Genomic DNA, 24,686 nt, shown 5'->3' with positions numbered 1-24,686 from the left:
CTTTGATGGGAAACGTCTCCAAAGCTGAGGAAGGCCAAGGAGAGCTGTATGCAGCTGAGCAGCTGAGAACCCAGGCTAGGGCAGGAGGTGTAGGATATGAGACCATGAAGGTCTCGACTGCCACAGTCCCAGGGTCCCTTAACAGCCCTTTCCCTACCCCTTCAGGCCCCAGATGGTAACACCAGCCCTCCTAGATTTCCCCCAAACCTTTGTCAAGAGTCCTTTTTGGGGCTTCCCTGGTGGCGCAGTGGTGTGGGGTCCACCTGCCGATGCAGGAGACACGGGTTTGTGCCCCGGTCCAAGAGGATCCCACATGCCGCGGAGCGGCTGGGCCCGTGAGCCATGGCCACTGAGCCTGCGCGTCCAGAGCCTGTGCTCCGCAACGGGAGAGGCCACAACAGTGAGAGGCCTGCGTACTGCAAAAAAAAAAACCCCAAAAAACAAAAAAACTATACTCTTTTTAAAAAGTAATTAATTAATTTTATTTTTGGCTGTGTTGGGTCTTCTTCGTTGCTGCGCGTGGGTTTTCTCTCTAATTGTGTTGAGCGGGAGCTACTCTTCGTTGTGTTGCACGGGCTTCTCACTGTGGTGGCTTCCTTATTGTGGAGCACGAGCTCTAGGCATGCGAGCTTCAGTAGTTGTGGCTCGTGGGGTCTAGAGTGCAGGCTCAGTAGTTGTGGCGCACGGGCTTAGTTGCCCCGCGGCATGTGGGATCTTCCCGGACCAGGGATCAAACCCATGTCCCCTGCATTGGCAGGCGGATTCTTAGCCACCAGATCACCAGGGAAGTCCCAGAATTCTTTTTAACTAAATTTTTAAACCATGTATGCATCTGACGAGAATGTATAAGTAAACATAATGCAATTCCTCAATCCTAAAAAAGAATAACTATTATGTGCCAGGGGCTGGGGAGACATCAGTGAACAAAACAGACAAGGTCCTTATGTGTGTATATGGGGGGCAAACAAGTAAACAAGTAAATTAAAAAGATGATTTCTGCTCATACTGAGTGCTGTGAAGGAAATAAAACAGGGTGAGGTGAGAGAGTGACTGGAGGGTAGTTATGGTGACAGGAAGCCTTCTCAAGGGTGGTGACATTTGCTGGGAAGCCTGAGATGAGATGAATCGATAGGAAAAGTGCTCCAGGCAAGAGGAATGGCAAGTGCAAAGGCCCTGAGGTAGAACGGAGGAACTAGGGAGAAAAAATTAAAAAGCCTGCGTGTGTCTGGGTCAGCTGCAGTGGGCAGGGACTTTCGGGGAGGGGTTGGTTTTCACTGGGACTGGAGGTTGTTAGGTTGGGGAGGGGCCTGATCTAATTCCATTTATTTATTTATTTGTTTGTTTGTTTATTTATTTATTATTTTGGCTGCTCTCTGTGCAGCATGTGGGATCGTAGTTCCCCAACCAGGGATCGAACCCACACCCCCTGCATTGGAAGTGCGGAGTCTTAACCACTGGACCGCCAGGGAAGTCCTGATTCCTATTTTTTTTTTTAAGTGTGATGAAGACATTTATTTTACCTCTAAGAAACTCATGTTACAAACTGATTTCGATACTATTCATTTAAATAGGGTACAACCTTAATGTAATAAAAATATGTCTGAATATATGAAAAAGACTGATTCCTATTTTTTTAAATTTTTACCTTATCGTTTTCATTTTATTTATTTATTTATTTTTGGCTGCGTTGGGTCTTCGTTGCTGCGCGCAGGCTTTGTCTAGTTGTGACGAGCGGGGGCTACTCTTCATTGCGGTGCATGGGCTTCTCATTGGGGTGGCTTCTCTTGCTGTGGAGCACAGGCTCTAGGCACACGGGCTTCAGTAGTTGTGGCGCGTGGGTTCAGTAGTTGAGGCTCACGAGCTCTAGAGCGCAGGCTTAGTAGTTGTGGTGCACGGGCTTAGTTGCTCAGCGGCATGTGGGATCTTCCCGGACCAGGGATCGAACACGTGTCCCCTGCATTGGCAGGTGGATTCTTATCCCCTGCGCCACCAGGGAAGTCCCCCTGATTCCTATTTTTGAAGACAATTTGGGCTGCTGGGTAGAGAACGAAGTGTAAAGGGTGAGAGCAGAAGCCGGGAGCCCAGCTGAGGGGGCGACTGGAAGAGTCCAGGTGGGAGGTGATGGTGGCCCCCAGGGAGGCAGTGGGTGTTGGGAGAGATGGTCGGATACTGGAGATATTTCAAAGGCAGGGCTGCCGGGATTGGCTGGCGACCAGATGTGGCGATGACAGAAAGAGAGGAGGAGTCAAGGGGATGTGGCAGTTCTGGCTCCAGTGCCTGGAGGATGGAGCTGCCCTTGCTTGAATAGGTGAAGCAGGAAGGAGGGCTGGGGCGGCAGGTGTTGGGTCTGAGCTCCCAAGGGGGTTATAGCGAATGAAGTCCCTCCAAGCTGAGTCTCATTGCTCTTGAGACCTCCTGGCACAGACCTGTGACTCCCTGAATCTCCAGCATCCTCCAGGCTTTCAGTTTCTGGAAAGTCCCACCACACATCTGATCTTCATCCTTCCTGCTTTCACTCCTGCACTTTGCAACCTTATAGTGAGAGTTCCTGGAGCCAGACCTTGCTGGAGGCCAGGATTCTGAGAGTCAGGCTGTCAAGGAGCTGTCTCCCCTGACCACCAGGGGTGCTAATGGGGTACAGCACCCAGGAGTGTATTCCGTCAGCGGAGGAGCTCGTGTTCAGGTCTGAGAGTAAAACTGTTTTCGTTTAAAGCACATTAAACGGACAATGAAGAGTCATTGGAGAACTGGACTGGGCAGCCCAATGTGGCCCCAGAGTTGTTCTGTTTTTGGTTTTGATCCAGCCAGCAAACATTTATTGAGCACCTATAAATGTGTCAGAAGCTCCAGGGATCCAGCAGGGAAGAAACAGGCAGAGATTCTTGTCACTGGAGCTCGCATCCAGGTGGGGGTGTCGGACAACAGATAAAACAAGGAAATATCTGCATCAGATGGAGCTAAGTGCTAGAGAAAAATAAAGCAGGGGAGTGTGCGTGCATATGTGCACGCGCGCGATTTTAGGTAGGCTAGTAAAGTACTGACAATTACTGGGGAGAATAAAGGAAGGGGGAAATGAAAGAAAACACCACCCATCCACTCGATAAATAGCCCCACATCCAAGTGTCACCCAGCCTGACACTTGGGTGTTGTCCTGGGAGTCTCCGACTTTATTCCAGCCCCAAGCTGCCCTTCAAGGTCATAAGCACAATACCGATGACAACAATAATACTAGTATCATGGGGCAGAGTGGTAGGGGGATGAGAAGTGCCCCCACCCCACCCCAAGCGATATGTCCATGTCCTAACCCTGGAACTTGTGAACGTGACCTTATTTGGCAAAAGGGTCTTTTCAGCTGTAATTAAGGATCTTGATATGAGATCATCCTGGATTATCTGGATGGGCCCTAACTCCAGCGACCAGTGTCCTTATAAGAGACAGAAGAGGAGGGAATCCCCTGGCTGTCCAGTGGTTGGGACTGCCTCGCTTTCACTGCCAAGGGCCCGGGTTCAATCCCTGGTTGGGGAACTAAGATCCCACAAGCCACCATGCAGCCAAAATAAATAAATAAATACATAAATAAAAAAGAAGAGGAGACGCCCAGGAAAAATACAAATACACAGGTTAGAGGAAGAGGAGGCCATGCGAAAACGGTGGCAGAGATTGGAGGGAGGCCAAGGAACATCTGGAGCCACCAAAGGCTGGAGGAGGCGAGGAACAGCTCTCCTCTAGAGACTTCGGAGAAGCACAGCCCTGATGACACATTGATCCGGGGCTTCTGGCTGGTAGAGCTGTGAGGGGAGGCATTTCTGTTGTTATGACCAGTCTGCGGTCATTTGTTACAGTAGCCACAGGAAGAGCCGTGGGCTTTGGGGTTCAAATCCTGGCTCCCACTTACTAGCTTGTGATGTTGGACAAGTCACTTGGCTCTTTTGTGCCTTGGTTTCCTCATCTTGAAAGTGGTGATAAGAAAACAGGGCCTGATACCTTGTAAGTGTCCAAAAATTATTAGCTTTCTTTTTTAAAGATACTTTTTTCTTCTTTAATCAATTTTTAAAAGTTGAAGTATGGTTGATTTACTGTTAGTTTTTATTTTTATTTTATTATTATTATTTTTTTATTTTTTATTTTTTGCGGTACGCGGGCCTCTCACTGTTGTGGCCTCTCCCGCTGTGGAGCACAGGCTCCGGACGCGCAGGCTCAGCGGCCATGGCTCACGGGCCCAGCCGCTCTGCGGCACGCGGGATCCTCCCGGGCCGGGGCACGAACCCCTGTCCCCTGCACCGGCAGGCGGACTCTCAACCACTGCGCCACCAGGGAAGCCCTATTTATTTATTTTAAAATGTATGTATGTATTTATTTTTGGCTGCGTTGGGTCTTCATTGCTGCGCGCAGGCATTCTGTAGTTGCGGCGAGTGGGGGCTACTCTTCATTGCGGTGCACGTGCTTCTCACTGTGGTGGCTTCTCTTGTTGCGGGGCATGGGCTCTAGGCACGCGGCCTTCAGTAGTTGTGGCTGGCGGGCTCTAGAGCACAGGCTCAGTAGCTGTGGCGCACGGGCTCCGTTGCTCCGCGGAATGTGGGATCTTCCCGACCAGGGCTCGAACCCGTGTCCCCTGCATTGGCAGGCAGATTCTTAACCACTGCGCCACCAGGGAAGCCCCCGGGGGGCCTCCCGGGGGCCTCCCGGGCCCCCCCCCCCCAATTTTAAATATAGCATTGTGTACATGTCAATCCCAAACTCCCTGTTAGCTTCTATTAATATGATTTGTCTTGCTAACATTTATGGCAACTGCACGCTCTTTAATCCCCACCTAGGAGGCAGAGTTCCGGTGAGCAGTATCTCTCAAATCCTCACTTTCTTCTCCCTCCTCAGCTCCTGCAAATCCGACGCAGTCTCTCCCATGCTCAAACTACCCCATGGCTCCCAGGGCCCCCAGGACAAACTTTGAGCCTATTACCTCGCCCTGAATAAATGGATGGAGGGCTGGTTGGATGAGTAGCTCACCCCCCCCCACCCCCGCCCCTTCTCAGCCTGCTCCTGGGACATTTCCAACCCCGTTCTCACCCTCGCTTAAAACGTCACCGACCCGGCTTCCAACACTTCCCAGTCCCGACCAGGGCTGGACAGGGCGGCGCTCTGCTGACCCCTGGTGGCCGCATGGAGTAACACGCCGCGTTCTCCACTTCCGGGCAGTCGGCCTGGAGCTGGTGAGAGCCTAGTAGCCCAGTAGGTGCTCGGTGCTGGCTGCAACTCTGGGGAACAGACGGTGATTAGACATACTTTGTGTCAACCCTGGAGTCGTCCCATCTCCTCTCTCTCACAGCCACGTGCAATATTGAGCAGATCCTGTCGCCCTGACCTTTAAGATATCCGGACTCCCACCTCCTCTCTCCACGTCCAGTGTCCTGGCTTTGGTCTCATCCACCATCACTTTCCTCCCCACTCCAGGCTGTCTTATCGATTTCTCCTTTTGCCTGGGGCTTCACAGCACTGTTACTGAGTCTGTTTTTTACCTAAAATTTTGATCATGGATTTTGGGGAGCTGACTTTGATTTTTTAAAACATGAATTGAAATATGTTTCATCTTGATCACTGAGTTTGTGTTCCTTTAAGTTTTGTATCCGAGGCAAGTCATCCTGGTCTCTGCCTGCTGCAATGATGTCACGTCCCCAGAGAGGTCTTCGTGACCATCCCAAGTAACATCCCCTCTCCCCCTTAATACCTTATCTACACCCGACATTATGGCATACATTCATTTCTTTGCCTGTTTACTGTGTCTGTTCCACTAGGGGTCAACTCCCAGCTGTGTCCCAGGGGGCCTGGCACAGAGTAAACACTCAGGAAATATGGGTTAAATGGGCGAATAAAATCTGAACAAGTAACAGAAAAGTGCTGTTGAAGAAGAGAACATTTCTTTTTTCTTTGAAAGCAAAGGAGTTCATCTTGGTCTGGGGGGAGGGGGTGACTTTCCCAAGGAAGACCTGAAATCTAAAGGTTAGGGAGGGAGTTAGCAAGGAGGGGTGGGCAATGTTCCAGGAGGGAACAGCATGTGCAAAACGCCTGAGGTGGGCAGGCCCTTGAGGAGTCAGAGGGCTGGACCGAAGGGTGTAAGGTAAGACTCCCTGGGGGGTTGGCGGGGGCTTCACAGGACCTGCTGAAGAGTTTGCCTCTGAGGGCACCGGGGAACCCCAGAAGGTGTTAAGGGAGCGGTGGCAGGGCCAGATCTGTTTTGAAAAGCTTGCTCTGCTGCTACAGGGAGATGGAAGGGAGGGGGTGAGACTGGAGGCTGGGAGACCTGGGAGGAGCCCAGGGAGGAAGCTGGTGAGATTCAATCAGGATGGTGGCAGGAACTGAGGAGGAGGAAAATGGGGGGGTCTGAGAGCTACGTGGAAGGTAAAATGGAACTTGGAGGTGGGCCGGGTTGATGGGAGAGAGTAACACCCTGAGGAGGTCTTCAGGGTCTCTGGCTTTGGGGAAGCATGGGGGATGAACAGGTTTGGAGAAAGGGGTCGGGAGTGTGGCTGTGGGTATGTCACGGTCAGCAAGTGGAGTGTCACAGGCAGGTGGATAGGAATGTGGCCCTCGGAGCGGAGGTCTGTGCTGGAGTCACATGGGAGAAGTCGGCTTATAGACTCAAGTCAAAGGCAAGGTTGAGACCGACCATTGCGTCCTACAGACCGAGGACCTTGGTGGGCGCCTTGTTCAAGGCACCTTGGTGGGCATTCTGAGAGGACATAGGGGGAGCCACAGGCCCTGCCCCCCCAAAGCTCTCCACTTGGGTGGATGGGGCTAAGAGGTATAAGTATACAAGTACACGTGACTTGAGACAAAGGTTTATGTCAGCACACATATTGAGTGTCAACTGTATAAATTGTTTTGAAAAAGAACAAATGCTGAAGCATTTATGGGAGTCACACGAATCCCCATAGCAGGCAAATGGTTGTTGGGTGAGTCAATGTGTAAAAGGGTCTGGGAAGAATTTCTAGAGGAAGACTGGCTTGGAAGGACAGGCGAGGATCTGACGGGCAGAGCTGAGGTTTGGGGGTGTGTGGGTAGAAGGAATTCCAGGCAGAGGGAACAGCACAAGCAAAGACTTGGAAGCCGGAAGGAGCCAAGTGCATTCAGAGGATATGATTTTGACAGATGCTGGGGGTCTGACTGGAGGAGTGGGAGAGGGCAGGCTGGGTCCAGAGGGAGGGGCCCCTGGCTGGCCCGCGGTAGACCTGAGTGACTGCTGGCTCCTGTCCATGGGCAGCGACTGCCTGGAGGGGCGTGTAGGGCCCGAGCTCCGGTGGGGGAGGGTTGTGATCAATGACTGCGCCTGCCATGGGCACGGGAGGGGAGAGGCATCTCGTTTGGTGACTAGTCCCCACTGCTGCTGCAGGTAACGCAAAGCCAGGTCTTCCTTCTGGAGTAACTTCGGGGTACGAAGGCTGAGGACGGGGAGGTCACTGAAGGTGTGGGAGTGTCCATCAGAGTCCAGTTGAGCCAGAATTAGGACCTGGGCCAGAACGGAGGCAGTGGGAACAGAGAGGTCACGGCTGCAGGTGGCATCTGGAAGGTGACCTAGAGAGCCTAGAAGGAAGGAGGGGTGAGGAGGGAACAGGGATAGAGCAGACCGAGTCTGAGTGGCTCAGGTGTCTTTGAGGGGCAGTCAACCTCCATCCCTGGAGCTGCTGTCCTGAGAGGCCGACTCTCCTGGGTCACCCAGGGTAAATAATGGCATCTGACCCCAGAGCCACTGGCATGGCCTCCGCTCAGAAAACGGGGAGTGACAGGGAAGGACAGGAGCTGCCGTTCGGTGTCTCCTTGGCCTGCTGGGTCCCTGTGGCCACAGGGGTCTCTGGGTGGTGCTTTGCATGATGACCTAAAGTAAACTGCAGGGGTGACTGTAGACGTGGGGGGAAGCAGATCGCTCTGCTAGAGGAGAGGAGAGGAGAGGAGAGGAGGTCAGCGCTGGCCCTGCGCAGGCGGGAGCTCCCGGCAGCAGTCCCAGGAATGGAGGCGGAAGGTGCCAACAGCTACCCAAGGGGCCCAGCTCTGCTGGAGAATGCCTGCTCCCAGGGGCGCTGTGGGACCCTCTCCCTCCGTGGCCAGAGACCCACCGCGCTCCTCCTGAGGGTCTGAGGATGGAGCCAGCGTCCCCACAGGGCCTGAGGGGGCGGGAGCCTGGCCTGCTGGCCTGCTCGGGGTGGGTGTGCTCAGGGCCCGGGGAGGAGGGGCCACCTTCATCTCTCTCAGGTTTGGTTTTTTACAAGATTGATTTATTAACTATGATACATGTCACATAAGGCCTTTTCCGTTTTTTACACCATTCCCATTGAGACAAGTACAATACTCTGTAGCAAATACATGATTTTAAAAAACAAAACCAAACAAAAACACCTCAGTCAGAGATGCCTCAGCCTTAGTTGATGGCTGACCATGCACTAATCAGGTTGGAGCCTCAAAAAACCCACGTGTTTAAAAAAAAGTTTGGAAATTAAGCAAACATTCCTAATACCAACTAGAGGATGTCCTGGTTAAAGCCCCTAAAATACAAAGAAATAATTGTTATACTTTCTTTACATACAGTTCTTCACTTTTGCTGCGAAACAGAATTCTGGGCACACAGCCAGACTACTAACACATTTCAATACCATTAATGTTTTTTTTTTCCCCTCAGGAAACTCAAAATATTTGTTAATTCAACATATATAAAGATCATTTAACATGTGAAAATACAAGTACCAGAAAAATAAGCTGGCAGCACTATTCCAAATTTTCAAACAAGTTTTATTCCCATACAATTCAGACTTTTTAAAAATTTTCTTTAAATGTACACAGGGAACATGATTCTTTTTTATGCAAACAATAACTTACGCCCTGTCTCGACTACATTGAAGTGTAACATCACTGCTGTTGGAGCTTGCCAAGGGGGGTGCTGCCGGGCAGGAGCTGCAGGCAGTCGCCTCTGACCCTCGAGGAGTCTGCAGGCGGGCGGCCGGCTGAAAAATGGCTCTCAGAGGCGGCGGTGAGAAGAATCCTTCCCTTCTAAGACAGTGGCGGCAGGCCCAGCCCGGGACCTTAGACGAGAGTGGCCCTTCCCCTCATGCCAGGCCTTCTCTGGTGCGATCACCAGCAGTCACGGATGTGACTTAGGCTTCCGGCATACACGACTCAGTCGTCCTTTCACCTAAGCACGAACGAGCGGCTTGAACCTCCCAGCAACTGGAGGGCGGGCAACTCTTCCATCCACTGTCTGCGGAAACCTGTCTCCAGCCAGCTGGGCCCGTTCCCAGGCCCCGCGGCACACCATGCCCATCGCACACGAGGAAGGTGGAGCGAGGGCGCTTGTCCGCAGCAACCCACCCAAATCCCTGGGGCTTCCTTCTCTTGGAAAAGCAGAGGCCTCAGTGGCAGAGCCAACACTTCCTCCAGCAAACATCCCCCCAGCAGTGCGGTTCTCCTCGCAGAAGAGGATTGGGGAGGGCACAGATGGAGATGACCTTGGATTACAAATGCAGCGGACTGGTTTCCGAGTTTCAGGGCTGAGGCCGGAACACCCGAGGCCTAGGGGATGGCGTGCCTCCAGGTCTCCCCCACCCCCGCCCCCCGGAGGAGCCAAGGTGCAGGGACGAGGGAAGTCGTGCTCCCCCAGCCCCTTCTGGCCGGTGTGCTGCCCCTATGCTGTCACCCTCTGTCCACCCTGGCAAGGACACACACATTCTGCTAGAAGAATTTCACCTGCAGCATGCATTCTGCTTTAAGCAGGAAGACCAAGATGGCAGTGGGATGCAGGAAAACCCAGGAAACAGTACTCAGTATTTCACATTCCTCCTCAAAATGTCAAGTGATGGGAAGAACTTGACAGATCGCAGGAATAAATGCGCTGATACCCACATGCAACACAACCAATAACTGAGGGCAAATTCACAAGCCACGCCTCCTAACCCTGGACCACTTCCCTCTGCGGAAGCACCGGCGTTGCAGACCAGGAATCAGCCTTATACTTACAGTCGAGGGCAGTTCATTCCCAGCTCTGAGTGTCTACACTCTCGTGGATGTAGAAGGAACACTGGACAGAGAGAGCGCTTCCGGGCACACCGCTATTTTGCTGTGAGGCGCAGAACGAGCCCCATACCCCCACTGACATGCTTACCCATGTTGGCAAAGGATAATTAATGCCTGCCACTCCCTCAATTCCTAGAGCTGTGGTGCAGCTCACACGAGAATGACTTGTCAGAGAACTTTCCAGAGCTTAACACACTAGATGAACGGGAGGTGGGGGGAAGCATTCCAGTTACGGGTAGCCTGTCCCAACACACTGCCACACTCGCCTTCGTGGGGCCCCTCCAAGTGCCCATTTGGTCCAAATGCTGACCACCCCCCCCACCCCCAGAAGCCAAAGCCTAGGGCCCAGCACTGCTACTGGTACCAATGCCAGCTCGGAATGAACGTCCTCCAGCCTGAGAAGCAGAAAATGTAAGTAAAGAGTTAGCAAAGGAAACAAAGAGGAACCCCTGGAGCTTCCTGTCCAATTGTGGCTTTCGGGGCATGAGCCACCAGCCCGCACCTGCAGTTAAAGCCCTGGCAGGACATTGGGGGCAGGCACGTGAGGGGGTCCCTGCAGCTGCCCAGGGTGGTTGGCCGGGGGCACTGTGGGACCGGAGGCTAACCTGTGGAAGTCTGGTCTCTGCTACTCCCACATGGGTAATGATGCAATGCACAGGTGTTCGCCCTTACTGTGCCCTTCCCCATCCAGAAAAATCACCTACCACTTACAGGACTGTGCAGTCTCAGGGGTGGGGGTGGCCTGGGAAGGCGGGACAGCTGGGGGCTTGCCAAGTTCCTGGTGCAGAGCCAAGGCTGCAGCTGGCCCAGTGTGCCAGCACAAGGGGTGGTCGTGTAGACTGGGCAGTGGGAGGGGTCCGGGCCACTTCTGTGTTAGTTCACACATGGGACAGTGGCCCCAGGCCACCCCCACCCCAAACTGGGGCTGACTGGGAGTAGGTGAGCGTGACCGAGAAAAGGCAGAGATTAGTGGAGTAATTTCCTCACCTGCCTGGGGCTCAGAGCTGAGGGAGTTGGAGGGCCAGAGAAACACGAGTCTGCCAACCTCAGTCAAAACTAAACAGAAACACTGCCTTCCAGCCAAGCCCCGACCTATAAAGCATGAAGCACAGATCCACCAGAAGAGAAGAAATCCGGCATCCAGCATTTACATGAGACGTCCGTGTACCTTGGGTTTGTTTTTCGATTTGTATCCCCAAGGAGGCAGGAACACTTGCAGGGATCATTTCGTTTTCCCAAAAGCACCTTATTTTGTCAAACAAGAACTAGAAACAGTGAGACATCCAGCTCATCCAGAGGAAGAAGTCAGTGAGCCAAGGGCCTACCCCACCCTCCAACAGCCAACAGGAAGCATTTGGGGCTGGGAGTGGCGGGGATTGTTCCGAGGCATCTTTTACTTTGTCAGGTCACCCGGCTGAGGCAACCCAGGGCAGCCTCGGACATACCACAGGTGCTGCTTCTTAAAGTGCAAAGCGACCCCAGAGGATTATGCAGCGTGTGGGCCTCCACCCCACGCCCAGGGTACCTTAGTGTCAGGCTTCTTCACTGCAGAGGCCATGGCCCAGCCACGGGAATGGGGGGCAGCCAGTATCTGTAGCAGCCTTAGCAGGGTTGCTGTGTTTGGAGGGCGGAGGTGGGAATGAGAAGGGTTCTCAGGGGCCAGTGGAAAGGCCAGGAAGGGCGGGGGAAGGCCATGGGAGGAGGATGGTGTCAGGCAGGCACGATGCCCTCCCCACGACTCTCACGGTCTTTGTACCTTTAGCTCCTCTGGGCTCTGACAGCCTGGGAGCGTGAAGGATGGCCCTACGTGGCACCAACAGACCCCCGTACTTCAGAGTTCCCCCACACGGCCCACTTCCCACAAATACCCCTGCTGGCGCAGTATGAAAATGATTCCACTTTGACACCAATCACACTGAACCAAACCCCAAGTGCACCCTGGCACCCTCCAGCTGCCCCACGCCCGCCGCCAACCTTGTGCACGCACGCGCACGCTCACACGCAGCAGCCGCCTTTCTGTAGCACTGTAGTGTGTTCCGAGGCAGGCCAGTATCTAGGCTGGTCTCCTGAGCTCTTCCCACCAAGGGCTCAAACTGTCTTATTGGGGTGGTGGGGGGCATCTAGTGACAGGGCCTAAGTGGGACCCCAACAGGCTCTCGGGCAACCGCCCCTGGGCAGGCACCCCTGCTCTGCTGTCACCAAGACAGGGGTCCGCGTCCACCTGCCTGCCTCTCGGCAGAGGTGGGGAGACAGTTAAATCTCAACGTCTGTAGTTTTCTTCCTTTTCTTTTTGAAAATCATTGAAGGGGGTCTTCCCATTTTTCTTCGTGTTCCTTTGTTTTCAAGTGAACGTATCCCCAAAGCCTGTGAAGCGAGGAGGGGGTGCGTGGGGGGTGGAAGCGGCGACACCCTCTCTCGGTCCAGGCACGAAGCTACCCTCCCTTTGTTCTGATCTGTGCTGAGGGCAGATGCCCTCAGCACTGTACCTCGGGGTGGCCGAGCCGTGGCCTCCATGTTCCCAAGGAGGCTGCTCGACAGGCTGCTCGGGCCATGCGGGTGGGGTGCAGATACTTCCCACAGGTGGCAAGTGGCAACAGACGGGAAGTGTACTCTTCAGGGGCCGCCGGCCCTGCCCTGGGGCAGCCTGAAGCCCCAAATCTCCTCCTCCCCTGGCCAAAGCCCGTGCTCTGTCCAGTGGGTGGACGCCCTGAGGCTGGTGTGCGCAGACAGGTGGGGGAGGGGGTCCGGGGAGCAGTGAGCGTGTGGAGGGCCACAGGGCCACTGCCTGGCTAGTTCAGTCCTCAGAAGGGTCCAAGTCAAAGGGCAGGGCCCTGGCTGTGGCCTGCAGCCAGCCCCAGGTCTGCAGTGCTGGGCTCAGGGCACTGGATGGCCCAGCCTCTGGCGGACTGTTGGCTGGTGGTGCTACCACTGAGATGTCGAGAAGGTGAGAGGAGAGAGGGGACACGCTCCCCACCCCCGCCCCCAGTAGACCCGGTTTTGTTCAAGGCCAAACGCCACCCCGTCAAACAGAGAAGACCGTGTCTCCTTTCGCCCTGGGCCTCAGGGGCTCACAGCGTGTGTTCGGCTTGAAGCTGGGAGGGGAGCAGTGGCTGCATCGGGGACTGGGGGGTGGGCGGAGGAGACTGGGGCGGTGACGGCTGACTTGTGACGGGTGTGGAGGTGAGGAAGGGAACGGTGGAAGCCAGGGCAGAGGGGGAGCTGGGCGTGGCGCCGGGAGGCTCGCTGATGGGCCGGTTGTGGAAGAAGAAGGGGCACTGCTGGATGAAGAGCTCGATGATTGTCTGGTAGGTCCGGGTGGCCGTGAGGGCGTCCATGGTGCTGAAGTCGGGTCTCATCAAGGTGGGCCAGAAGCAGATGGACAGGTTCTCACTGGTCATGAGATTCACCTTGTTGTTGTGGCTGACTCTGTAGGCGACACCAAACTCAAGGTCAGAGCCCCGCAGCAGGCCTGGTCGAGGATCTCGACTGCCTGTGCTCATGGTCGCTGCCGCGCCAGCTGCTCTCCTGGCCCGCCCACCCGCAGCCCGAGAACAGAAAAGGCCCCAGCACAGGTCTCCAGGGCCCTGGCCTGCGAGTTGAGGCCCGAGCCCCTCCACGCCCCATCCTCTGTTCCAGTGCCTCCATGCGGCGCTGAGGCCCAGCTCACGGGAGGCACCCCGCCCCCCCAGCCCCGTGGGTGGGCAGGATGCCTCAGGGACTCTCCCGCAGGCCCCCAAAGCGGGGCAATGCTCTGGCTGTACAGAGAAGAAGCATGTGTATCCCAAGCCAGGGTTCATAAAACGCCACTTTGTCAGGAGAGGAATAGGTCTGGCTGGAAAACAAACCTACTCTGTGTGTGAATAAATGTGGGAACCATGCAGCTAACTGGTTTCCTGACTGTGGCTCCCTGCACTTGCTTGACTGCAGTTCACTCTTTTACACTGCACACCTGTCTCGGCCCAGCGTTCTGTCACGCCAGTCAGGAAACACGAATCCTGGAGAAAGAACTTTGGGTGTGCGGGGGGCCATGCAGGCCTCTCTCAGACAGAACCAGGACAAGAACCCGAGGGGCAGGAGCCAGCACGCCAGCAGGCTGAGGACGGAGCCTTGCTCAGCCGCATTCTACCGCCAACTGGCCCCGACTGGAGGTTTTCAAAGGAGGGAAGACCAAACAGCAAGCCCTGCAACGTACTTGTTCAGGTGAGAGATGACATATTTGAAGACTTCATGGTTTTCCTTCGGGAATCTCTTGAGTACCTCCTTAAGGGCGTGTAACTTTTGCTCCCGGTCATTGATTTCTGAGGAAAGAGAAAACCAAGACAAGGCTGGTGGGCCTGTGGCTCAAAGCAGATCCTGGTCCTGGGCAGTTGGTCAAACTGGTGGGTTGGCGGCCAGGGAAGAGTACACTGTATACTCTACCTTCTCTGAGGGAAGCCCAACCCCATCCTCTCCCTGCAAGCCAGTGCCCAAGGCTGGCACACCTGGCAGTGGCATGGGGCTAGGGGTCAGGCCTACCTCCGTGTCCCAGGCCCCTGCTGAAGGGGAGCGCTGTACGCCTGGGGCTTCCTGACCCTCCCACCCGAGACTCCACGATCTAGAGAGAATCTACCATAAAGAACACCATTCTTTGCTCATCCGGTTGCCCCTGGAGACAGGCATCCCAATGCAGAAAGCCTGCCTGCTTCCTGACCAGACGGGTGAGCGCTGCCACCCACCCACGCCAACAGACGGTCTAGGGAGGGAGTTTGTCACAAGACCAGGGCTCTGTCCTTTTCCTGGAGTCACAGGGACCCTCCACATATCTCCCTATTGGAGGAGCTGATGGAAACAGTGGGGGAATTCTTATGTAGTTCATCAAAGGGACTACATACCCCCTTCCCCCACTACCGCCCAGAGTTTGCCCATCACAGAATCCTAATGTACTGAGAGAGGGAAAATAAGCTAACCCAAATGAAACGCTTAATCCATGCCAGGCCTGGTTCAGCGAGTCCGCACAATCCTACGAGGCCGGGGCTGTTATCACCCCACTTCAAGGATAAGGAATCTGAGGCCCAGAGAGGTTGTAGAAATCAGCCTCTTGGTGTGGGAACCAAACCCTCTCCAGATGGCTTCAGAGTCTGAGTGAGGACTACTGTGCTCCCTGGGGCCCTGGCTCCCCATTCCTGAGTAGACCTGGCCTGCCTTGTCTGGGAGAGCCGCCCTGGGCTACTGAGACAAAAGTGGTCCAGAGACCACTTGGAACCCGTTGGTCGAGAGATCTCTCTGAGCATGGAAAGATATCCCTGTGGCCACTCGCTGGAAATGAAGGCTGTCTCTCGGACTCCAGGGCTCATACAAATCACAGGAGGATCCCATGAAGAGATGGCAGCTCTCCCACAGCTGATGGCTGTGGGGTGGGCGGACAGGGGGTCATTAAGAAATATGATGGTTCCTAACTGGTCTGGGGACACGGGCTCCTTTAGGATAGATGAAAGCTCTGGACCCTCTCCCACAAATAAACTGTGTACAGCCCTGTCTACGATCCCTGGAGCTTCACAGACTCCCCCAAGCCCACGTATTCTTTAGGAAGCCTGTGGCCTCCTAGTTAAGAACTTCTGTAGGAGGTGATGTTCCTAGAGGGTCACCACAGTCTGGGAGCCTCAAGCTAGACTCAAAAGGACAGATGGAACATAAAGGGCTGGTGGAGAGGTGTGGGGAGGTACAGGGAGGAAGGGTTGTGTGGTGATCTAGATCTTGTCTCTGAGACCAACCAGCTGTGTGATCTCGGGGAAGTGACACATCTCAGCGGCTGTCTCCCTGCCCATAAAAGAGGCTCATGACAGTGCCTCCTTTACTTGGCAACACCACACCATGAAATGAAGAGCTCACAGCCAGACACACAACAAGCACCTGGGAGCAAGTCTAAGTTTCAGGGAAGCAGTGGAAGAGGCGGCCGCAAAGATGGCAGGCATGGAGCTACTGAGAGTGTCCGCGGGCAGGCTAATAAGCATGAAACCGCTGAATGTTTTGACTTGAGAGCGTGGCTTGATAAAAACAGTGTTTTGGTAACATTTGTCTGTTAGAAGATGACTATAAACCCCCCACAGGAACTAATTATGTGGTGCCATTATCAGTTTCATTTCTCTGAACCCAAGACTTATTTTAAGGGTTCAACTTCAAGGGCACACTTTCTGTCTGGCCTTGAGTTTCAAAATCCTTTACTGTTACGTTTGAATAAAAAGTTTACTTAAAAGAAGGAAACTGCTCAGGGTGGGGGCAGGAGTGGAGGGATGAACAACTGTCCTGGAAAACACGAGAAACACGTGCATGCTGAGTCTCACTTAAAATAGCTGTGCCCTTCCAGACGGGGCTGGGCACAGGCCTCTTCTAGGCGCCTGCACGACAAGAACACAGCTGTGTATGAACGGCAGCACCTTCACATAAGAGCCCAGCCTCACCCGTCCTCCTGGCTGGATGCAGGAAATGGGGCTGCTAATGGCACTGCCTGCCCGGGACGTCCCCTCTCCTTCCTATCCGCTGAGCAACAAGGACGGCTGCTCCTTCTCTCTCTTCCGGGCGGTGGGCCGGGGGGATTACAGAACCTGCTCGGACAGTGATTCAAGGGCCACCCTCAGGCACGCCAGCCTCTCTCCCCCTCCCGGTGTAGCACACCAGCAAGGTGCCTAACAGGGCCCTAGCCGGCCAAGCTCCCCGGGCTTCGTCTCCCTCTCCCCCTCCCCCGCTAGCGGCTAGCTGCTCGGGGCAGGTGCTTGTGGGCGCCGGGCGCATCAGAAGACTGGCAGGAGGAGGGGAGGACGGCGAAGGGAAAAACCGGAAGCCTCCCAGTGCAAAGCCCCATGAAAAACAAGGTCCACCTCGCGCACAGCCTTCTGACCTGACCTGTCCTTCTGTCTTGATTTCCCTCCAGCAAGCAAACAACCACCAGTGTTGAGGGACCCACTCAAACTGGTAGTCATGACACCAGTGACTTTTTACCTCTGGAGAGTGCAGGAATGTCGGCGGGGCAATTTCACAGTTGCTGTTTGTGCAGCCCTCCCACCACCGGAGGGAAGGTGGGGCTGGTTTATCCCACATGCTGGCTGAGAAAACCCACTCAAGAGGCAACACCAAGGACACAAGGCTGGTGAGGGGAAGGAGGCGTGGGCACCAAGCTCTGTCTCCAAGTCCAGCACTCCTGCTCTGGATCACCTGCCTGCCACCACGCTCAGAGCTCTCACCAGCTTCAATAATCCTCTTTGAGAGGGGTGAGGGGCTCTATAGGGCTTAGGCTTCCTCAGCTAAAAAACCATACTTTTTTTTTTTTTTTTTTTTTGCGGTAGGCGGGCCTCTCACTGTTGTGGCCTCTCCCGTTGCGGAGCACAGGCTCCGGACGCGCAGGCTCAGTGGCCATGGCTCACGGGCCCAGCCACTCCGCGGCATGTGGGATCTTCCCGGACCGGGGCACGAACCCGCGTCCCCCGCATCGGCAGGTGGACCCCCAACCACTGCGCCACCAGGGAAGCCCCAAAATCCATACTTTTAAAACCATGTGTCTGGGGGCTTCCCTGGTGGCGCAGTGGTTGAGAGTCCGCCTGCCGATGCAGGGGACACGGGTTCGTGCCCCGGTCCAGGAAGATCCCACATGCCGCGGAGCGGCTGGGCCCGTGAGCCATGGCCGCTGAGCCTGCACGTCCGGAGCCTGTGCTCCTCAATGGGAGAGGCCACAACAGTGAGAGGCCCGCGTACCACAAAAAAAAAAAAAAAAAAAAAAAAAAAAAAACCATGTGTCTGTCAACTGAGACATCAATACAGGTTCAGGAGAGGCATCTGAGGTCAGCTGAATCAAGACAAAGTCTGGGGACTTCCCTGGTGGTCCAGTGGGTAGGGCTCCGTGCTCCCAATACAGGGGGCCTGGGTTCGATCCCTGGTCGGGGAACTAGATCCCGCATGCCACAACTAAGAAGTCCACCTGCTGCAACTAAGAGATCCTGCACGCCACAACGAAGGTCCCGCATGCTGCAGCACGAAGGCCTGGCACAGCCAAAATAACTAACTAGATAGACAGACAGATAGATAATTAAAAAAAAAAAAAAAAAAAAGACGAAGTCTGGATACAGACCAGGGAACTTGGAACTGAGGTCCCAAGAACTTTGGAGCAAGAGGTGGTGGCTGGTCCCTGGTGGCTCAGTGGTTAAGAATCCACCTGCCAATGCAGGGAACACGGGTTTGAGCTCTGATCCAGGAAGATCCCACACGCCGCGGAGCAACTAAGCCTGTGTGCCACAACTAGTGAGCCTGCGCTCTAGAGCCTGCGAGACACAACTGCTGAAGACCGTGCGGCTAGAGCCCGGGCTCCCAAACAAGAGAAGCCACTGCTATGAGAAGCACACGCACTGCAACGAAGAGTAGCCCCCGCTCGCTGCAACTAGAGAAAAGCCCATGTGCAGCAACGAAGACCCAAGGCAGCCAAAAATAAATAAATTAATTAATTAAAAAAAAAAAAAAAAAAAGAGGAGAGGATAGCCAGAGGCCACTGGGGACCTCAGAGGATATAGCTTGCTACACCCCTCACAGTATACAGATAAACCAAGGCCCAGAGAAGTTAAGGATGCTGGTCCGAGGTCACACAAATCGGTGTCAGGGGCCCTGACCTCAAACACTGTTCTTGCCCTGGCTGTGTCACTCTGCTGCCGTCTCTGGCACCCAGGCTGTCAACCAGGCTCTAGGCTTGGATCTGCTACCGCTCAGCTCAGTGCCTAGAGGAAAATCCCTGATGGATTTTGACCACCTTGCACACCTGCACCACCAAAAAAGGAAAACACCGGCTCAGGTCACAATCGCTCAGTGATGCATGCAGGCACACATGGCATGCAATTGCCACCTGTCCTTCTGGTGGGAACTGACTCCAAGGCTGAACTCTCACTCTGTTGGGCCCAGAATGGAAGTTTCAGGGTGTCCTTCTCCTGGAGGTACGACCTTGCAGCAACCTGTCCAATATCTCCTACCCACCAGATGAAGGCAGGGACTGCATACTTGTCTGTCTGCTGCCATCTGTCCCTGTCCCACACAGGGCCTGGCACGTGCTAGGAGATGAGGAACACCCCCGTGCTCTTAAGCAGCTAACTGGACAGACAAGAGGAAGCAGGATCCCAGAATTAGCAACATCACAAGGCAGCATGTGAACAAGCGCCCGGTGAGCAGCAAGACTGGTCTGGTCCGCCTAGTGACCTTGCCAGTCAGTCATTTATTAATCTCTAGCCCTAAGCTGTCTCGTCTGTAGATGGAAAGGGTGAGACAATAAGCCAGCATCCTGAACCATCTGGGGTCATATATCCCTTTGACAATCTTTTTTTTTTTTTTGGGGGGTGGGTGGGTGGGCCACACTGTGTGGCTTGTGGAATCTTATTTCCCTGACCAGGGATGGAACCTGGGCCCTTGGCAGTGAAAGTGTGGAGTCCTAACCACTGGACTGCCAGGGAACTCCCATCCCTTTGACAATCTGATGAAAGACCATGGTCTTCTCCGTAGACTTAAATGCGCACACACACAAGCAGTTTATGGGGGCTAACGAGGCTCTGAGGCCAAAGGTCCTTAGGCTCAGAGCCTCTGGACCAAGATGGAGGCAGCTCTAGGGCCTTTTCTGGCACAAAAGACATAGGACAGGGTGTGTGGGGACTGCTGGACCAGAGGGATTCTGGATAGGTGGTGGTGGGGTTTTGGGGGGGCCGTGAGAGGGGAAGAAGATGCGGGGCAAGAATAAATGATACTGTTTCTTGAAGGCTGGGGTGAAACGTGAGGACGAGACAGAACGGGGAATTCAAGCCCCCTTTAGCTGCCTCCTGAAATCCTGGTCCTCTCTGAAGCCAAGCTCAGGTGCCATCTCTTCCACGAGGCCTTCTACCTTCCTCTCTCCTTACTGCGTTTCTGCACTTCCAGCTCAGGTTGCTTCACGCTGTCTGGCAGAGAACTTAAACGAGCACCGGGGAGGGCAGGAACAATGTCTCAGCACCCAAGGCCACGCCCAGCTTGCCACGCCCTAGCAGTACGGGCTGCTCCTGCTGCTATTCATTTCTCAATCTCCCACGTATCACCTTGAACGTGGTAGGAAAATAACTGGTGAATAATCACAAAAATCTCAATTTGTAGGCACAATTTCAGCAATGTTCAATATTGTGAAATTCTGGAGCTTACAAAACAATTTGATAGTGACCTTGATATTTGTTGTGATGGGATCGGAAACCATTTCCAAGCCCTTAACACACACAGACACAACAGCTCTTAGGTATTATATGGAAAGAGCTGGTCAAGTTGACGTTGCCATGGAAACCCAGCCAGGCTGAGAATAGCTACTTTTGGGCATGAGAATCTTTGTTCCATCATGTCCCTTAACACTAACTTTGGCACTGCCTGGTTGGTGTTTCTGGCTCAGTTAAGCTCTGACACACACAGCCCCACTCTTCACTCAACTGCTAAGGCCGTGAGAGGTGCCATGTCAGTGAGATACACTTCTCTCTACCAGGTTCAAGACAACGGAGCCCCAGCTGACTAGCTTGGGGCACAGGAAACACACAATGGGAAGAGGAAGCGGAAAATCTCCACCCTTTTCCAGGCTGCAGTAGCAGCAAGCAGCTCCCTTCCTCAGCAGGGGCAGGCGGCGGAAGCTGCTGTAGGAAGGCAGCTGATTCCCTATCAATAACACCTTCCTCTCCTGCCCCCTATGACCCTCCCCAAACAAAAAGACGCTATGTCAGCAATTCCCGCAGAAACAATGGGATTCTTTCTGCGGGGTGCCAGGACTCTACAAGCCTCTAGATGGCGCCAAGTGAAGATAAACACTGTCAGGAATCTCTGGGCTTCCAGCAAGCTGGGTACCAGCCCACACCTTCTCTTCCTAACTTCTGCCCAGAGACAAGCTTAGCTTAGATGGGAAGAAAGCTGGCTCTGGATGGAGATTTCCCATGTGTTTCTCATCTGAGCCAGCCTGGAGCCTGCTAGAGAAGTGACTGCCGGGAGGACCTCTATCTTTGGATGGTAGGACCAGAGCAGAAGCTGGCACCTGTCCCCACCCCCTAACTCATCTGGAGAAACCCAGACTCCTGTTCTGAGACGGTAGAGGGGAAAGAAGGCCAGGGAACCCTATGACAGTCCCAGAAGCTGCCAGTGCTTCCCCGTGGGCTTGGATAAGATTGGGGATGCGAACAATTTCAATCAGCTAAGACGGTGTGTGTAAAATATGGTGGGGAAGGCGGCACCTAGACTGTGGAAACAAACATCACAGGAAAGGCAGACCACAGAACAGTGACTCTGGGGCTCTGTAGCACTGACAGCAGCCAGGTTCTGACAAGGACACCCCTCCACAGCTGGGCTCCTGTCAGCGCCTCTATCTCCCGAAGCCACTAAGAGTCCATGACCCACATCTTCAAGTCCTGCAAATTTGTGACAGCCCCCCGATTTTTGCCCACACCATCAGCTTTGTGAGTAAATCGTGTTTGCTTAAAACTCCCTCTTTTGAGTTGGGCAGTGGCAAGATAAGACTAATGTGCTGGGGTCCCAGGAACACAGCTCCCTTTCCACTTCCCCACCCCCTTGGTCGCTGGCAAAGACACTCCCTTCTATAGCTGCACAGCAGCGGCTGCTTCTGGGGTCTTGGCCCACCCCACCAGAGGTACAAAGTAGAAGGCTGCCTTTGGCTAAAGAAGTTCAGAAATGTCACCCCGTGGAAAGCTTGGAGAGGCCAGGCACCCCCCAGAGCACTACATGAAGTCCAGGAAAGGCTGCCCAGTGGGAAGGTTCCCACATGGTGGACAAATGCCTCCGGAGAGAGGCAAGCCAGGGCAGAAACGGCTCTAGGGGCAGGCAGGATGGCGTGCGAGGTGACCATTAAAACCAGAGATGCTAACTCGCTGCAGCCTCAAGTGATCATCTGGTCAGGGCCCTCGGAGCTGTCCCCTTCCCTCAAGAGGACGGCTTCTGGCTCTGCGCCACACGTTACTTTCCTTCTACGAGAGCTGGGAGAAGAGGGGTGAGCGAGAGGAGGGCAAGGAAAGGCACCTACCACTTAACAGGTCTGTGACATAGCCTTGCCTCCAGACCTCTCCTAATCTCATTTAATAAATACGAGGAGGGATGGTAACAGCGGCAGCTAAGGGCCAGGGAAGGTCACGCTGGCCATGCACACACTGTGGACAAGCAACGGAGCAGAGATTTGCCTCAAGTCCGACATCAAAACCAGGCTCTCAGCTCACGGAGTTCTGGGGCCACCTGCAACTTTCTTGACAGAACCCTCAGAGAAGCACCTCTGGTCAACCAAGGCATGGGCCTAATGTGTCAGCCCCTCCGGTGCCACCTTGCTAGCTCCCTTTCCTTATGTCCTTCACATCTCAGTTCCAAGAGTCAAAGTGTCAGCTCTCTGAGGGCAGGACCCATTCTTAAGGTGCTGCACCCCCCACCTCAGTTTGCCTAACACAGAGTCTGCCTGGGGCGCTGCCAGGGGCCCGCAAGCTACACACGGTCGCCACTACTCACTGTGTGCCTCCACCAGGTCAATCTGCATGTTGTATGGGACCAGGGGGTCCGGCAGTTCTGAGAAAAAGCTCTTCATGGCCCCTGCCACAGTGTTCACTGTGAAGTCCTTCTCTGCCAAATCCAGGTTGTGATCTGAAAGGAAGTTGGGAGAGTGAGGCCAGATCAATCTAAGCTGGGCAGAAGCAAGGAACACTCAGCGCTGGGGATAAGCAAAGAAATGAGGGCCCAGGGATGCTGCCCAGGGCAGGCCTGGAGCCTGGCAGGGACTCAGGATCATCACAGACTGGACAGAAGGTGGCATCCCTGGGTGCTGCTAAAAAAGAAGAAAAGGAAGTGCTGAGATTCACGGACAGAGGCTGACACCCAACCTTCCAAGGTCAGCCTTTGCGTAGAGGAGCTGCACCCCCCATTCTGTGCCATCCGACCCCCCTTGTTTGGCCTGGGTGTGCTGCTACCTTTTCCTTACACCCTCGCACTCAGGGAAAACAGGAGGAGGCTTTCCCAAAAGGCCAGCTCCCTTTGCCTGGAAGGTTACAAAATGTTACCAACAACCGGGCTGCCATCTCCGTCCCTGCTCCTGTGGTGACCGGGCAACGAGGCTTATTTTCCCCTTGCTGGTCCCTTCCAGCTTATGATACCTTTGACCTCTGTCTCTAATTCTTCTTTACATACTTTATTGCATTTCTGATCGTAACAAATCATCTACTGATAGATATCAGCTGTTTCTAGTTGGGGGTTGTATGTAACCCATGTTACAGATTCTGGCATATAATCAAGTGTATACCCAAGGGTGGCTTTACCCTCACTTTGACCTCATGCTTCCTATCCTGCAAGACTAACGCACATTTTCCTTCTCTCCTGGGTCACCTTTTCCCGCTGCCAGCCAGCAGAGACGGACTGTGGAGTTACGCAGCGCTATGGGCCCCTGGGTGCTGGGGTGGGGTGCCTGCTCCCAGCGCACCATGGTTAGCTGCTTGCTCCTGCAGGCCTGCACAGGCTGCCTGGCTTGGTCTCCTGAGGCCCAGTCACATGCTAAGTTGGACCCTACTTTGATCCCCAGCTTACTTTCCTCTTTGGTCAGTGACATCTGTGAATTTTTACTGCTTTGGCTCATTTGCTTCTGGCATTGGTGGGTGTTCACTTCTAAGAGTTACAGTTTGGCTGTTGGGTTAGGGTGAAATAGATTTGGCCATCTGGCTCTAGGCCTCCAGACCTGATCTAGCTTAGGAGACCGAAGTCCCTGCCAAGAGCCAGTCTAACTCATGAGAGTTCAGCTTTGGGAGTCTGGGGCCCAAGGCTCAGCTCATCACAAAAGGCTCCCTTGCTTTGTTTCTCTCCCGCAGGGACTCTGTGAGGGGGGCACTCCTGTGGTCCTGTGTCATCTCAACCCAACCTTTACATCACGTGCCTGAGATTAACCCCTGCACAGCCCAGTCCAAGGGAAGCAAGGCCCTTTCCTGGTGAGCGAGGTGGTGCCAGAGCGGGCTGGAACAGTGCCTGGATGGTGGGGTGCGGGAGCAGCCCGGCTGAAGCACGTTTGGCGGGGATGACACTTCTGTTTGCTGACAGGGGCCAAAACACTTTCTCCTTCTCAGTCACCCAGCCAGCACCTCTTGGCTTTGGGGCTGCGTGGCAGGAGCACCCCCGAGGGGCTCCACGGGCAGTTCGGCTGTTGCGTCTGCCCTGACTGGCCTCCGGTGCTCGGCTGGGCTGCGGCCTTACCTTGATCAAACTGTCTTTGCAGACTCTCCATCTCTGACTTGTTCCCGCTGACCCGGTAGATGCCTTCAGTGCTCAATCCTGAGAAGAAACAAGCAGGTATCTTAGGAGCAGGAAGTGGAGAGCAGAGAATGAGGAGGACTGCACTTGAGGAGAGAAGGGGCGAGTCCATGAGGCACCCACTGGGAGAGAGGAAGGAACAGGGCTGAAGCACTCCTGACTTACCTAGAGGCCTCAACCCACTTTTGCCCATTTTCTTTTTCACTTAAAAATGTAAAAGCATTTGTTTTTTGTAAAAATTAAAATGATACAGAAGCACATCAGACAAAGATATCTTTTGTCCACATTTTGGTGTATACTCTGGAATTTTAGTTTTTTTTTTAACAAAATGGAGAGAATACTGTTTTAAC

The 24,686-nt window shown here is 54.1% G+C and overlaps 1 protein-coding gene across 3 annotated transcripts in view; it reads right to left on the bottom strand.

Moving 5' to 3' along the window:
• Positions 1–8,242: 8,242 nt before the first annotated feature.
• ARHGAP35 (Rho GTPase activating protein 35) overlaps positions 8,243–24,686 on the bottom strand; it is a 122,345-nt gene continuing 105,901 nt past the window's right edge. For all 3 annotated transcript variants that reach the window (XM_081215696.1, XM_081215697.1, XM_081215698.1), the window contains exons 4-7: positions 24,280–24,357; positions 22,558–22,689; positions 14,246–14,351; positions 8,243–13,479 (exon numbers count right to left, since the gene is read on the bottom strand). In XM_081215696.1, the coding sequence (XP_081071822.1) occupies positions 13,122–13,479; positions 14,246–14,351; positions 22,558–22,689; positions 24,280–24,357 (674 nt within the window). In that variant the 3' untranslated portion in view covers positions 8,243–13,121. The remainder of the gene's footprint in view (positions 13,480–14,245; positions 14,352–22,557; positions 22,690–24,279; positions 24,358–24,686) is intronic.

Source organism: Mesoplodon bidens (genome assembly GCF_964165515.1).
Source record: "Mesoplodon bidens genome assembly, chromosome: 18".
Taxonomy (NCBI): Eukaryota; Metazoa; Chordata; class Mammalia; order Artiodactyla; family Ziphiidae; genus Mesoplodon; species Mesoplodon bidens.
This window is presented reverse-complemented; position numbering and strand designations above follow the sequence as displayed.